This window comes from Amphiprion ocellaris, chromosome 17, assembly GCF_022539595.1.
Source record: "Amphiprion ocellaris isolate individual 3 ecotype Okinawa chromosome 17, ASM2253959v1, whole genome shotgun sequence".
In the NCBI taxonomy this organism is placed as follows: domain Eukaryota; kingdom Metazoa; phylum Chordata; class Actinopteri; family Pomacentridae; genus Amphiprion; species Amphiprion ocellaris.
This window is the reverse complement of record NC_072782.1, coordinates 12,298,326-12,313,657: the sequence shown is the minus strand read 5'-3', so window position 1 is coordinate 12,313,657 and position 15,332 is coordinate 12,298,326. Positions and strand designations below refer to the sequence as shown.

General features: G+C 42.3%; 1 protein-coding gene across 1 annotated transcript in view; it reads left to right on the top strand.

The window, feature by feature from the left end:
* The first annotated feature begins 243 nt into the window (after positions 1 to 243).
* Positions 244 to 15,332, top strand: part of LOC111562973 (potassium/sodium hyperpolarization-activated cyclic nucleotide-gated channel 1) — a 77,238-nt gene continuing 62,149 nt past the window's right edge. The window contains exons 1-2 of the mRNA XM_023261803.3: positions 244 to 913; positions 7,245 to 7,668. Coding sequence (XP_023117571.2) covers positions 558 to 913; positions 7,245 to 7,668 — 780 coding nt within the window. The 5' untranslated portion in view covers positions 244 to 557. The remainder of the gene's footprint in view (positions 914 to 7,244; positions 7,669 to 15,332) is intronic.

The window sequence follows — 15,332 nt, the reverse complement described above, 5'->3', positions numbered from 1 at the left end:
AACTCCTCGGTAGGAAACAGACCTGCTGCCAGCCGAGCCACAGGGAGCGCACACATGCTGTATCAATTGATCAAAACACACACGTCTTCATTCACTTCACATACATTCGATTTGCCTGTAGAATATTGGCTTCCTCCCGTCATGTGTGAAACTGATGACAGAGGAGGAGACGGAAGGGAGAGGAGGGGGAGATATCATGAGCCACATTATGTAAATAAGGTGCAGGAGCATGTGCCAGTTAAACCGCAGTGCCGTGCGGAGTGGGAAGAGGCGCAGGCTGTGGACGCTGCAAGCCGGGGCCGTCGGTAGATGGCGGTAACCCAAGAAACCTGATCCAGCGGCTTTCTCGGGCGCTCTGTCTCAGTTTGCAGCACTCGCATTGAAGGCAGAGGAGCTGAACAGTTTGAAGGACATCAAAAGAAAAACGGGGGAGAGCTCACGGCGGGTCCTCTCGAGTTTTTACGCGCAGCCCCTTCCCGAGCAGGAGACGGAACGCTTTTGTTTTGGTCACAGAAAAAAAAAACAACAAAAATCACCAAATCGGGAAGAGGAGCACCATGGAAGACAAGTCTAACTCGTTCTCCAGCAACAAGGAGGAGAAGGCGGATGGGAATAATGTTTTTCAGAGGCAAGACTCGATACAGAAAAATAACACGGGGAGCCAGAACATGAAGGACCATGGCAACTCCGTGGGCTTCAAGGGGGAGCGGGAGGAGGCCATGGTCGGTTTTGACGATCTGGAGGGGGCGTCCAGGCAATATGGTTTTATGCAGAGGCAATTTGGGGCCATGATGCAGCCCGGAGTCAATAAGTTCTCCTTGCGTATGTTCGGCAGTCAGAAAGCCGTGGAGAAAGAGCAAGAGAGGGTTCAAACGGCCGGATACTGGATCATTCACCCATATAGCGATTTTAGGTAAGGGCTGGATAGACACCTGCTCACCCTCCCTCCCCTCTCCTCTCCCCACCTTTTTTTTTTTTAATTTTTTTTAACCCACCCCTCCCGTCACCCCAGGGTCTGCAAGCTATAGCCTCCACTTTCACACATAACGCTCCGTCATGGGCACACACACAGACACACACAGACACACACACAGCCTGCAGCTCCCCTAAAGCGCTAATTTACCTCCTGTATTTAGGCAATCAGGCTTCCAAGGAGGAGGCGGAGGGGCTTCTACTGTCCAAATGCGTTTCATTGCGGCATTTTGATTCTAATAGAGGAGAAAAAAGAAGCAGGAGGAGGAGGAGGAGGGACGCGTTAAGGCTAAAGGTGTATCAATGAAACGTCCTTGGAAAAAGGCTGCTGAATGTCATGATTTGAGCGCACACACACGCGCGCGTAAAGCTCAGCCCGTGTCTCCACACTAACAGCGTCAGGTTCCTCATTGCGACATATTCACGCTGGTGGAGGTGGTGGAGGGGAGGGAGAGACGGTACCTGGACACAACGTGACAATGCCATTGCACCATCACGGTTGTAAACATTTCATTGTAGGCGGCGGTGAGACGACGGGGCCTGCCTATGTGCAGGAGGAGATTAAAAAAAAATATGCACAGAATGCGGTGAAAATCGTGAAGGGAAACCCGATTAAAAAGAGAAAATGGCCGAGTATTTTTGAATTAATTAGTGACTTAATGCATGAGAGATGTGTTGCAAATGTGATGGAATGTGATTGTTGGAGAGGAGCTGCAGGAGCATCACTCCATCCCTTTGGCGTCCACCAAACGCCACACTGACATGATTATTGATATTTATTTTGTCTGCACAAAGCATGTTGGCTCAGTGCCCCGCAGAGTGAGGCTGGAAAGTTAAAATTCTAAAAAACCTGCCTGCTGAGAGATGCATGTGGTTACACATTTATGATGCAGCAAATGAGTCAGGTCGGGTTCAAACATTGCCATGTGCGTAAATTTCTTTACCAAGACGTTTCAGTGGTGCACGACCGGTTTCCTCACATGCTGCATGTTTACAGTTCACCACTTAACCAATTAAGCATCTCATCTGGCCCCAGTCAGTGAACCAGCGTCCCCTGGCACAGCTTGACGCTGACAGTCATGCCGGTTTTCCGTTGGAGAGACATGTAACGTGCCGGGGCACGTCGCTCCCTCCGCCTCCATCACGGAGCTGTCCCTGGTCCTGAACTTACAGCAGGCCTCTGGATGCAGCACTCCACCTCTCCAGGCTCTAACAGCTGCTGATCTCAGGGCTGCTAGAGCCCGCAAGCTGAATTTTTAACTAAACAACTGCCTCACTGAGAGTCACAGGAGTTCCTTCATAACTATGTAGCATTGCCTTGTTTATACCGATTGATTAATCTGCATTTAATTCGATGCAACACTGAGATACTTCACACTAGACATTATAGCTGTACAGATGTCCATGGGATGCCGTTTTTCTTGTTTCTGCAAGATTTCTCAACGCCTAAGAATAAAGTAAATAAATAATAAACTAGGATATCTTGTCCTCACCCACACAAACACACAAGCATATGCACATGCCCATATGCACACACAGATGTACAATAATGGTGGGCAAAGATTAGCACAACACAACAGTCACTGAGCTTAGCAGACTCTGAAAACAATTACGTAAGAAGATTGACCACTAGAAAGATGGGTGAAGGGTAGGGACCAAACAATGAAGTAAAATGCAGAAATTTTTCATGGTTGTCAGTTATTTAAGGAAAATTAATTAGTTGTCTTAAGTGCACTGGCTGCCTTATGATAAAGTAGTTGTACAAAGATGGGGACTTATGTTAGAACGAGCAGGGAAAAGCTCCATATTTGGGACCATATGTGTGCCCACTCAAGCAGATTGGCCCTTTTATTTCTGCAGTGTTTGAGACTGTTTCACCATCTCAGCCCCCCCGAGGTTACTTCCTCATGACATTTACCAAAGGGCGCTTTTTCAGAGGAAGTTCTTGTCCTTCAGCCAGAGTAAAGACACAACCCCTGTATGCCGTCGAGGTTGTGCCACTGCGAGGTTCTTTCAGCTACCTGTCAAGCTTCTGCATAAATGATGGAGGATTCAAGGGGACTCTTTGCTCAGCAGATCCTCTTGTGCTATAGCTTAAAAGTAGGATCTCTATTGTTTCATGTGCATTTTTTTCAAACCACAGAGGGCCTTATCATTAGGCAGACTTACTTGTTACGTAACTGTATTAAACGTTTACTTTCCCAATAACTTTTGTATACTGTGGCAGGGCCAACAAGAGAAAAACCAAAACACACCACGCGGTCTTTTAATGAAAAGTCTTACGTAACTACAGTCCATGAATGACACCACTATTCACACGGGCTTTATATCGCTTTGTGGGAGTGTTTGAAACTCAATATCCAACATATTCTTTGTACACAGTGGCTGCTTAAAGATTAATGGCAGGTTAGTAATATTCATTATTCATAGATTTTTAGAGAGGCCTCATGCACGGCCTCATACACCTCTGGTAATACTAAGGAGGGGCCTTTGTCATCGTCTAAAAGACTCTCAGTGATGTTTTCTGTCAGAGTCAGAGGCTGTCTACCAAGACAGATGCTTGTTTTTCAGCATCATCACATTACAGTTCAAATACCCTGTTGTTGTTCTGATGCTTTTCTTGCTAGTTACTCTTTGCATTGGTGCCTGGAATATATTGTGTAGAAAATTAGGGACTATATTTGGTTCTGGAAATCTCTCATGTTCATTGACAAATATATGCATATGTTCCTCAATCTGAGGATTCATTTGGTCCATATTAAAACATAGCATAGCTTCTTTAATTGACTGCTTAGAGGTAGAAGAGAATGAGAATGTATCTAAAGCTTTAGGGATGAAGCAAAGCAATTTCATAACATTTTATCCAATTTAAACTTGTGCAAGAGATGGATCAAGGATGTTTGGTTGACTATCTGTACCAAAATGTTACGTTTTCCTACATTCACCAGTCACAGATGACTTTATAATCTCTTCATTTGATCTGAAGTCTGTATTGTTCACACTGCATCATCACAACATGTAACCTGTTGTGGTTTATAGTACTTGTTACATTGCAGGATTGCATGAGGTCGAGCTGTGCTGAGTAAGATCGTGTGGGGTTCCCTCTGTTGCTTGGCAGGATTGGTCTGGCATTGATTATGATGGATCACTTGTTGTAGGGAGGAAACCTACAAGACGAACTGTGCTGCCTTGATCTGAAGAAGGATTGATCTGATGTCTCAGCTGGGTCGTCGAAGGTTCAAGGCTTTTTTTTATCTTTTATTTTTTGGGCTCTGTAGCTTCTAGCTCCTGTTTTAGGTTGAGCATCTTGCTTGAAAGGGCTTTTTTGTGGTAAAATGGGGTAACGCATGCTAATTTTTTCTTAGGTCATAGGGTGCCTATGTTTGGCAGAAGAACTGATGATGTCTCTGCAGAACCTACTGTGTTTGGGAACAGTCTTCCATTTTAATCAATGAGCACAGCAGCTTGTTTGGTGTGTTCAGAGGGAGTTTACAAATTGAAGCTGAACTCAGGATAAAAAATGATTAGCAGAGTGCACATCTCATCTGCATGTGAATGCATAGCTGGGACAGGACCTGGGTGCCCAAATGGGCTGGAAGAAAGTGGAGGGGAGTGTACTGCTGGAGTGAGCATGGAGGCAGAGCTCCATAGGTCCACTGCTGGAGCTGTCCAATCTGAAGTTAAACTGGGGGCTTGAATGCACCGGTAGTGTTGGAGCACTCTGCTACTGGTTTGACTGGGGCTGGATGCATTCTGGGAATTGGCACAAAACCTGTTACAATGATGCAGCAAGACTTGGATGCTGAGTTAGAGCTGTAGATGATATCATGCAAGGGGGCACCTGCCTTAGATTTACATTAAACTGAGGAATATCAGCGTTAAACATTTAAACTTTTTTTGTCTCCTTCAAGTTTGCTATTATCTTATTTCTAATGCAGAATGAATCTAAGGCCTACTGCTTTATACTTTCTAGTTCAAGAAATGAAGTGCAATGTTTTATTCATTAGATAAGTGGGTGTCGTAGAGGTCGTGTACAGTATAAAACCACCTACTCAAGTCACGACAGAAATAGAAATATGTTAGCGATGAGGGCTTACAGTCCTCATGTTTATATTAACATGAGCGGAAATCAACATTTTCATTACTTGAGACATAAAAATTCAAGAAATTACAATCTAATGTTATGGAAGCATCTTCCTTAAGTTAAAATAGCTTGGATCAAATTAGTACTTGTTTGCATAATATTCAGTAAATTACTGTATTGCACATTAGGAAAGTGACTTTTGAGGGGTTGTTTATTTTTAAAGTTGTTTTGTTCTTGTGAAGCTTGATTTTTTTTTATAGTCCTGATTTTATCTTTGTCTTAGTTCTTAGTGCAACTGAAAAGACAATTGTATATTCATACTGTTATGCATGAATTTGCTCCTCAGGGTCCTTGTCATTGTTGTGTAAGTATGTTGCTCTCATGCAGATTTGAGAGGAATGAAAGGCATTAAAAAATCCCAAGTGCATCATGCGCTGTGTTTAAGCATCCACTACACAGGCAGCGGTTCAATGCCTGCCGGATTAAAAATACCTACAGTGGATATTAAAAACCACCTAGAAGACCGCTGTTTAGTTGAAGTGAACACAATTACCAGACATGGGATCTGTGGATATTTATAAAGCCAAGGCCCCGGCTTAATTTATTCAAACAGATCCATTACTGGGTGGCCAGTCTGTCAGCCAGACAGGCAGCCAGCCAGCCAGCCAGCCAGCCAGTCCATTTCCACCTTCAACAGCAGCAGCTAGGCAGAGACAGGCAGGCAGGCCGGCCGGCCGGCAGCAGGGATGGCATCAGCAGAGAGTTTTTAGAATGAGATAGGATTCCTGAAAGCATCTATTTTCATTCATGGTTGCTTGGCCTTTACTGGGGCCCAAGACACTTCGTGAAAAGAGCAGGGCGTTGATGAATTGCTTCTGGCTCTGTTCAGCACAAGACAGAGGGCAGGGACATTAACACAGGCGGGAAGGATGAGAGGGTCTCAGTCTAGAGGACCATCTTTCAACCACAGTTCAAGCCCAAAACCGGTGAAAAATCAAGCTTATTTTCAGCTTATTAACGTAGCCGTAAGGTGTTCTTTATATGCTGCTTTTTGGTTTTAGGGCTTTAATCTGACTAGAGAGGGACTTGGGAATAACTTAAGTATATATGTACCTGTCAGAACAGGACGTTACACTTATTTCTTCCCTTTGTAAGCCGGCATTTAAGAGCCACTGCACATCCATGATGAAAAATTAGATTATTAGATGTTTAGAGACATTGGAAACGTGTTCTGATATATGATGAGAGAATTTCTGTAGCAAGAAATATCAGAACAACTATAATCTTGCTTGAGGTAATTAGCTGGTCAGCCCAAAAATTTGGTCCAAACCTTTCACTGTATATAAAAGATGCATGTACAATCCAAGAGTGAAGAGTGAAGCAAATACAAGAGATTGTATAGAAGTCTATGAGGAAAGGGCCCTAATTCCTCTTTGATCTGTTACCTCAGATATTTTCCTAATGAGTTTTCGGTCTTAATTGCTCATTAAAAGACTTCATGAATACAGTATAATGTTCATTTGGTAAATTATGGTCCCATTTAGAGTATAAAATAGATACGTGTTGTAGGGTGTGGCTACCTTGTGATTGACAGGTCGCTACCATATCGTCGAGTAAATTTTCTTAAGTCCCCAGTAAGGTGTACCTCTCACTTATGATGTCTTTTTCAAAAAAACAAGAGGGCAAAGGCTAAATGCCAAATTCAAGGCTTCAAAACATTAGTCCTCACCATCACTCCATCTATCTTATATACAGTCTATGGTCCAGAGTGAAATATGTCAGCAAATGTTGCACAGATCACAGTGAGGGGTTGTAGAAATAGTCAAGGTTCCCAGAGGATGATTCCTGCTGAGTAAATGGTGTGACAACTATTTGGCATCATGTAAATAGTTTCAGACATTCCTTTAGGCCCTCAGGATGATTTGCAGTAACCTTGCTGATCCTCTGTATAGTGATAATCAGGTCAAACTGCACTTTCTCAAATACTTTTCTTGACGGAATACCTGCACAATGAGTAACATTCCTATCATCTTTATCTGTTCATTGCATTTGTGTCAATAAACTCAGTATGGATTAAGTATTAGTGGTAGGATCTAATACATCCTACCCTTATCATTGACTGTTTTCTTTATAATTAACTGCCATGTTTTCTCCCTTGCCCTCCTGATTTGTGTGTGTCGCTCTGTAGGTTCTACTGGGACTTGATAATGCTCATCATGATGATGGGGAATCTAATCATCATTCCTGTGGGAATAACGTTCTTCTCAGAGCAGACTACCACCACCTGGCTGGTGTTCAACGTGGCTTCAGACACCATCTTCCTGGTGGACCTGGTCATGAACTTCAGGACGGGGATCGTCAACGAGGAGAGCTCCGAGATCATCCTCGACCCCAAGGTCATCAAGATGAATTACCTGAAGAGCTGGTTCGTCGTGGACTTCCTCTCCTCCATTCCAGTGGATTATATCTTTTTAATAGTGGAGAAAGGCTTTGACTCAGAGGTTTATAAAACAGCCCGTGCCCTGCGAATCGTCCGCTTCACCAAGATCCTCAGCCTTCTGCGTCTGTTAAGACTCTCCCGACTCATCAGATACATACATCAGTGGGAGGAGGTGTGTATATGTTTGTCTGCGCACATCTGTGGCACGAAACACACAGAATAATGCTTTGAGTTATGGTAGATATGTTGTTTATACTCCAGCACTGTGTGCTGGCTCTGACTCAGGCTGGATGCTTTTTCCCAGCAGCACAGTAACAACCTTGAAAGGTTATTGCACACATATAATTGTGCACATATAATTCTAATAGGTGCTGTCAATCACTACTGGTCAAAAGGCTTATCTGTGGATAACAAGTGGTAATGTCAGTCTCAGCTCACTGATGGATGAAATTAATTCAGAACCTGAAATCAAAAATAATTGCCTTCATTTCCAGAAAAAATGCTTCATTTCCTCTATCTATATAGCAGGCCTACTGCACTGTATATGGACTGAGGGCACAACATAATGTATTTTACCGCCGTAATACAGCAGTGTATGTATAGTATAGGAAAACAAAGGTGAAATGAGCTACTTCCTTGAATATTAGTGGTTGTTCAAGATGAATCGAGCAGATTTTGTGTAAATATCACAAGGTTATGCCCCACTGGACATAACCGAGAGAGGTACATTATTATTATATCGAGTCATTGCACTTTGTGACTCAGACTATTTAACCAAGCTCTATTGTTCTGCTTCTTCTGGTAATGATTTCATTACGCTCACTGACTGAAAGAGTCTCCAACTCCATATCACAACTGAACCACTGCAGCCGATGGATTCAGATATCACGGCCGGAGCTCTGACATTACTGTAAGCTTGACGTGAACTGTAGCTCAGTTAAAATGTAAATGGGTGAACATAATGGCGTCGTTTTTGATGAACTGGCCTCTCTCTTATCCCGAACGTCCTTGCACTCCACCCTTGCACTCCACAGGCCGTGTCCCTCCCTTGTTGCTATCACTGCTGCTCTTCACGCTGTTTGCTGCACTGGCTGTAGCAAACTGTGTAATGTGTCGGGGCACAGCCTGAGCTCAGGTTCTTTGGAGAGCTCGTACTATATGGCTTTAAGATACATCAGCAGTAACAGGAGTGGACAGATAGATATTGTGCTGAACATAGGTGCCTCAGACAGCCATTTAGGAACCTAAATGTAAGCATGAGCTTTTATAAACGCACTAATGGCTGCACTTATGAACAGTGTGCAGCCAGAACTTAGTAGAATTGTGCATCCAATTCCCAGCCCCCATACTATGGATCAGTGAACATTTGTGGAGCAGGAAAAGATCATCTTTGTACTTAAGTGCGACCGAGGCTTTTATAGTGTGTATGGTAGCTTATATTTTTCTATCAGTGTATATTTTTAACTGTTTTGTGTCACTCTTCCTGCGCGGTGTGGCATCGGAAAAACAAAGGCATTATTTACGCTTCAGTGAAACATTATTCAGGCCCTGCCAAATATGGTTTAGGATTCACATACACAAACCACGTTCGGAAAGTGAAATAGACGGTAGGTTCTCGGTGCTGTTATCTTGCCGTGCGGACTACGTGGGAAGCTGATTATGAAATTCAGAAAGCACAGTATGCCACTGTGTAGTTTGCAGAGTTGTATGCAGTGGGAGGATGAGACAGTATGGACCAGCGCAAACAGACGATGCCGCAAGGTTAATGAAAATCTGCAGTGAGTATGCAGGCAGCGCAGTATATAGGGATGTGTCATACAGCCTGGATGCAACAGCAGAGCTCACCGCCCCTGCTCTACTCTCACTTCAGCTCATTCACGTCATTCCTCTTTGCCTCCAATCATCTCTCCGCTCATCAAACTCTGGCTCCTTCCCTCCTCTTTGGTTCTCCCCCCTCTCTCTCTCTCCCCCCCTTGTATGCTTTTTCTCACCCTCTCACCCTCTCACTCTCACGGTATGTCATCCTCCTTTAGCACTTTTCCTTAGATGTTGTTGCGTCCAGCCCTTGTGTGCTGCATTAAACATACAGTCTGTGTAGTATTTGAAAATGAATGCAGGTATTTTTGGTGTAGCCACATTAAACAGACACACCGGATAACAAAACAACAGCAAATCAGACGTGTCCACGGGAGATGTGAGAGGAAAGAAAAAGGCGCTCGGTGGGAAAATTCCAAGCTGTCGTAACATGTTAGGTGTAGAATGCTGGATTAGAGCTTTAATGGAAGGACAATAGTCTCCTGCCATCACAATGGGTTTCAAGCAGTGAACCATCATTACATCAGCCTTGGGGCGGAATCAGTCCGTTATTCAGACAGTCAGTTTCTCCGATAAGTCATCTTCTAGCCTGTATGTCCGACCGTCATTCCTTCATCTGTCGTGTGCTCCCTGCCCCCCTCTTCACTTTGTCACCATCTCGTCCCTCCATCTGGGAAGTAAAGGAGGCTGTTATTTCATCAGTGCAGGGTGGACAGTCTGAGCTGGGCTAAGTCAGATTTGTTGTTTTGTCAACACTCTTTTTTTAAATTTCCGTAGATGTTAATGTCACACTTGTCAGAGATCTTGCTGCATATGATTATGTTGGTGTTGTACTTTAGTATCTTCATGTTTCACAAGTTTAACACTCTCACAAACTTCATTTTTACCTCAAAGAGCAGAATTTTGTACTTAACGAAAGATACAGGCGATGGATGTGTTAAAAAAAATGATTCTATTCTGTTATTTCTCAGTAAATACTCACTTTCTTGAAAGCAGTATTGCCTCGAAGAAGTGCATGCTGGGTGTTACGGTCGAAGTGAAACAGCTGATTGGCTGCAGTATTACTGCCCACAAAGGAACTGACGCGTCTTATTTAAGCGACTCACTCGTTGTCACTCATTAGAGAGGAATAGTAGATGACTCCATCTGCCTGGGCCAATTAGTGGGAAAAATAATGATGGCAAAAATACCATGCAGTAAACACCACTTTTACTAGACTTTAGGGCAGCTAGAATGAAATGTGTGATATATGAGTGTATACTTGACATCTGTACACTTTGGAACATCAACCTGCTTGATGTCCATCCTACTGTATGCTGCTGTTTGTGTGGATGGGTCTCTGCATGTCTGTTCAATCATTCATTCGTGTGTTTGCTCACACATAATTATTGCACTGCGCAGTGCTTAGGGAAATTGTAGCATCCAGTGTGAAGGTCATGTTGAGCAGTAAACATGCTTTGTGCTCAAACACGACAATCTCAACAAGCGCCGACCAAATGGAAGCTGCTGCAGCGTTTACAGCTCTAAATAACTCGGGGACTTTTCTTACATTCCTGTAAAGTAAACACGTGTTTTCACAGTAGGTGTGTTTAACATTGATTGTGTAGATCATTTACAAGAGAAAAAGGGATTCACAGAAGACGTTTTTTAGAAGCATTCATTTAGCGACAACAGTGTTCCTTGTGTTTTCTTGAGCTACGAAACTGTTTTCATATTAATAATACATCAAATGAGTGCGATGTGAGCATAGTGATGAGTGAACTGAGAACCAGCTAACTCTCAGCTCATTTTAGCATCTTTAAATGGACTGTCTATTAAAGTCACTGTATGCTGTTGTACACCCAGCAACAAACAGAGGATAGATAAAGTTAGCAGCTACCTGATGAACAGAGGCTTTGTTTACTGATTCACTGCACTCTGTGGAACTGACTCTCAATATTTTACTCAGTCGTGAGCAGTAACTGAGATTTTTAACACTTAACTGATGATCATCATTTTGCGTCATCATTCACAGCTGTCGCATGTATTAGAAGAGCTGGATACAGCGCTGTCACCCATCTTTGCTGTTTATTTTAGTCAGTGGTCACTCATAGTACATGTCGTGCAAAATGTTTTTTCCTCATAGACGATGACGACCGGTGTAAAAATCGTCAACAGAACTGCAAACAAGCCCCATTTTTACTTTGTGATAGCGTCTATAATTGCAAAGTTTTCTTTGCTACTCTATATGGATGGTCAGTTTCATTGTTGATTAATCTGTCAGTTATTTTCTCAGTCTGCTGATTATTTTTTTGGTGTATGAAATGTCAGAAAATGGTGGAAAATCAAAAAGCCCAAAATGTAATTTATCATAGCAGCTCTAAAATGGACCAAACAGCATCGCATTGGCAGGAAAACTTTTCTGGGTTATGCACCAATCAGTGGCTGCCATCTATAAGCCTGGTATCCAGCTTTTGTTAATGCATTCACGAATGAGTCAACCAGCAGCAAAATTAGCATCTGTAAAGCGCATTTCAGTGTTGGATTGTTAGCAGAAGGTCCGTTTAATAGACATGAATTTTTTGAGGACTTAGAGACAGTCATTGTAGCACATCTCAAGTAATTTTAGACACCGTCACTGTGCAGCATTTAGCAGTAAAAGATGCAAAATGTTTCCCTCTGGAGTTGGTGGAAACTAAACTTGCATTCACAGAAACTACATTATTCTTTAAATTTGTAATTGAGGCTCACAAAGCCCCTGTATGTGCTGATATTTCTTATATATTACATCAGATTGACATGTGTAAATGATGATGTAATGCTGCATCAGCCGTTACTCGAGCTAAAGCTGCAGTCAGTCCTTTTGTCATTTGTCATTTTGTTTTCAATTTAAGCTGATAAACATTAACATTTCCACCATAAATGCTCTGTTTAACAAACCTATTGTATAAAGGCTGCAAATGCTCAGTCTTAGCTAGCTTTGCAATTATTTTTTATAAATCCTTACTTCATATTTCTATCTGTGATGCTCATCATTGGTGTAGCATACTATTGTGAAAAAAGGTTAGAAATGCGAAAATCCTTGGTGATGCGCTTTCTTTGAACACCAGAGTACAGCAGAGCTACAGTAAGAGGGTAAAAACTTAATAATACGTCACTGACACTGCCCTGACGTAGCTTAATTTTTATTTTAATCAGTTAATTCTGATGTTAACAAATTCTAGAGCTTCATACTCCTAAATCACTTGTCACAGGTTCGTACCTCTCACCTCCACTGGGCCACCAGGGAATCATATGTAACAGCTGAGTATTTAACAATTCACTAAAATAATGAGAACAGTTATCGGGGGCAGTTTTTGCCCTTTCATCTTTAATTTCACAGACATTTTTAGGACTTTCAAGGGCGTTTTTGCCCCCTGCTCCTATTCATTTCTAATCCTGCTTCACTTATGTTTCTCTTATTATTTCATGCCCTCACAGTTACAGAGCTAATTATCCAAATGACCTTAGAGTCACGATACTGTTTTTCTTTCTTTCTTTTTTTTTGGCCTTTACCTTTGGACATGCGCTAATGCTGGAGACATCTCAATGATTTATGCTACCGGAATAGATTTCTATGTCGCCCCATCGCTGCTGATTTTGGTTCATTGTATTTAATAAAAAATGCAAAAGCACACTAAGGGGATAACATTTTTAAACTGCTGTAGAAAATCCCCAGAGCTCCCAGTGCCACATCTGGCTCTTCACAGCCACCAGGCGTCATGCCAGATCCCAGCTCAAGCAGCAGGGCTCAGGTTGGGCTTGTGGCAGCAAACCAACCCCCAGGAGAGGCGCTACCCTTTCTGAGGCCCCAGGCAGCGTTCGTCTGTTACACTACACTATGGGTTAAAATTTCAAATCAGTAAACCTGATCTTTATAGCACTGCATTGTTTACTGGTATACAGTATTACTTAATTAGAGATGCCCCACTGTAAATAAGGGCATATAATCCATCACCTCTATCTAGTGCTGTGTTTGTACTCAGTGATAGCTATATTATTAAGCATAACCTATATACTTTACTCTAAGTAGAGAAACATCTGCACACATGGCTAAAACTTTTGAGACATTTATGGTCATATTATGGACACAGAACTGCCCCTATTTCTGTTCTGCAGTCTGCTAAAGGCACAGTATATTTAACAAAGACTGCACTTAAGTCTATATACTCTTCAGTGGAAAAACATTACATTTCAATAGGTTGCTTTAACATTTCTTATACTTTTTGAGTCTTTTCAAATGATCACTCATGAGCCATCTGTTAGGGTCTAATTATTGCCCCTTGCTGTGACTCTACACTGAAACTTTACAGTGAATACATTAGTATAACATTTTGCAAGCTCAGTTAGCACGACTGCAGAGCCAACTTTGGGTCTAATTAGTCAACTCTGTCCTGCCATAGGACAAAATAATATAATCAAATAATAAAATCATTAAACATTTACTAATGACTATGGTTATTGTAGTATAAAAGTGTAGCTGAATCCTATTTTCTACTATTTGCATTGAATGATCATCTATTTGAGTGTGTTCCAACAGCACACACTATAACCTTAGTTAATAAATGATTAAAAATAAATGATTAAATTAGCACTTCATAATACAGTGAATACATATTCCTTAGGCATTTTCTCACAGATATTGTTGTCATGGTAACTCATGGTCCAGAGTCAACAGTATTTTGACATATCAGTAATACATAGTAATTACTAAGCATAAATATACCCTAGTAGGACATGTAATAGTGTTGCTGTTTTCATCTGCTGCTATTGCATCTGCATTGCTACTGTTGCCACCACCGTTTCTCATTCTAATTGTTTCTTCTTATGCCTCCTTAAAACTGCTGAGCAGCCACACCGATAAGAAATAGCTCCTCGCTGATTTGTTTCTTTTTTTTTTTTAATGCCTCTCTTTTTCAGTTTTGTTTCTCATGCATCTGAAAGAACGCCCCTGGTGATGAAAGTGCGCCATCATGTCATCACCAGAGTTTAGTTTGTGGCATAAACATGCCCCAGAGCATCCTTCTTCCGTGGCCTCTGCCAATCACATGCACAGTATACATTCTGGAGTGGATGGTGGTGGAGGGGGTCCCCGAATCAGTGATGCTGATGTATTTTATCATAACTGGCATGGAATAGGAACTATATTTAGTTCAGAAAGGAAGCGTGTGAGGCACTTAGCAGCTGCCTGTAGGAAGTGGCAGCGATGGAGGCCCCTATGTGCAACTCCACTTCCTCAGCATCAGCCATAGAGCCGTTTGTGCAAAAGTACAACCTGTTTCTGTGAAAAGCAGCGTGACAGATAGAGTCACTTCACCAGATCAAATCGTCCTTCCTTCCACACTAATAACAATTACCTGGTGTTGTTAGTGGTTCACTTTAAATGCAAACGCTGCTGCTGGTGCTAGAAAGCTGTTCTGTCTTTTCAGCTGTCTAGTTGTTACAAGAGAAAGGTAGTTCGTGCCACAGCTGACTGCAGAACATGATGCAAGTGATCTGTTTAATTAGAGCCTGCCTGTGGGGATCAGTCGGCCTCGGCAAAGGTGCTTGATTCACAGACGGTAAATTGATCTGAAAGGGGGAAAATGTGAGCCAACTGACCTGGGTATCCAGTTCGCCGTGTGGGAGCAGAAGAAGAGCCTTTAACTACATTACACTGGCTACATTTGGTCTCCTCCGAAATAACCCACAATATTGTGTGACAGTCTGACAACAGACCCTTTTATACCCCTTCACAGTGTGTCAACACACTGGTGTTGATGATGGTGTTTGTCTGTAGTTTTCTCAAAGTCTGATGGGTTGCAAGTTAATTAGTACGCTAAACTAAGCCAGAGCTCTGGACATATTACCTTCTTAGTCATAAAATTCATCCATTGTACAATAAAAAGCTACTTCGGGAAACATTTAAGAAAGGTACAGTCATTGTCAGGTGATAAAAGGGCGTCATGATTAAGCCATTGTGTGCTGTAATTTGCCACCTCAGCAACAGATTGTTTGGTGCCA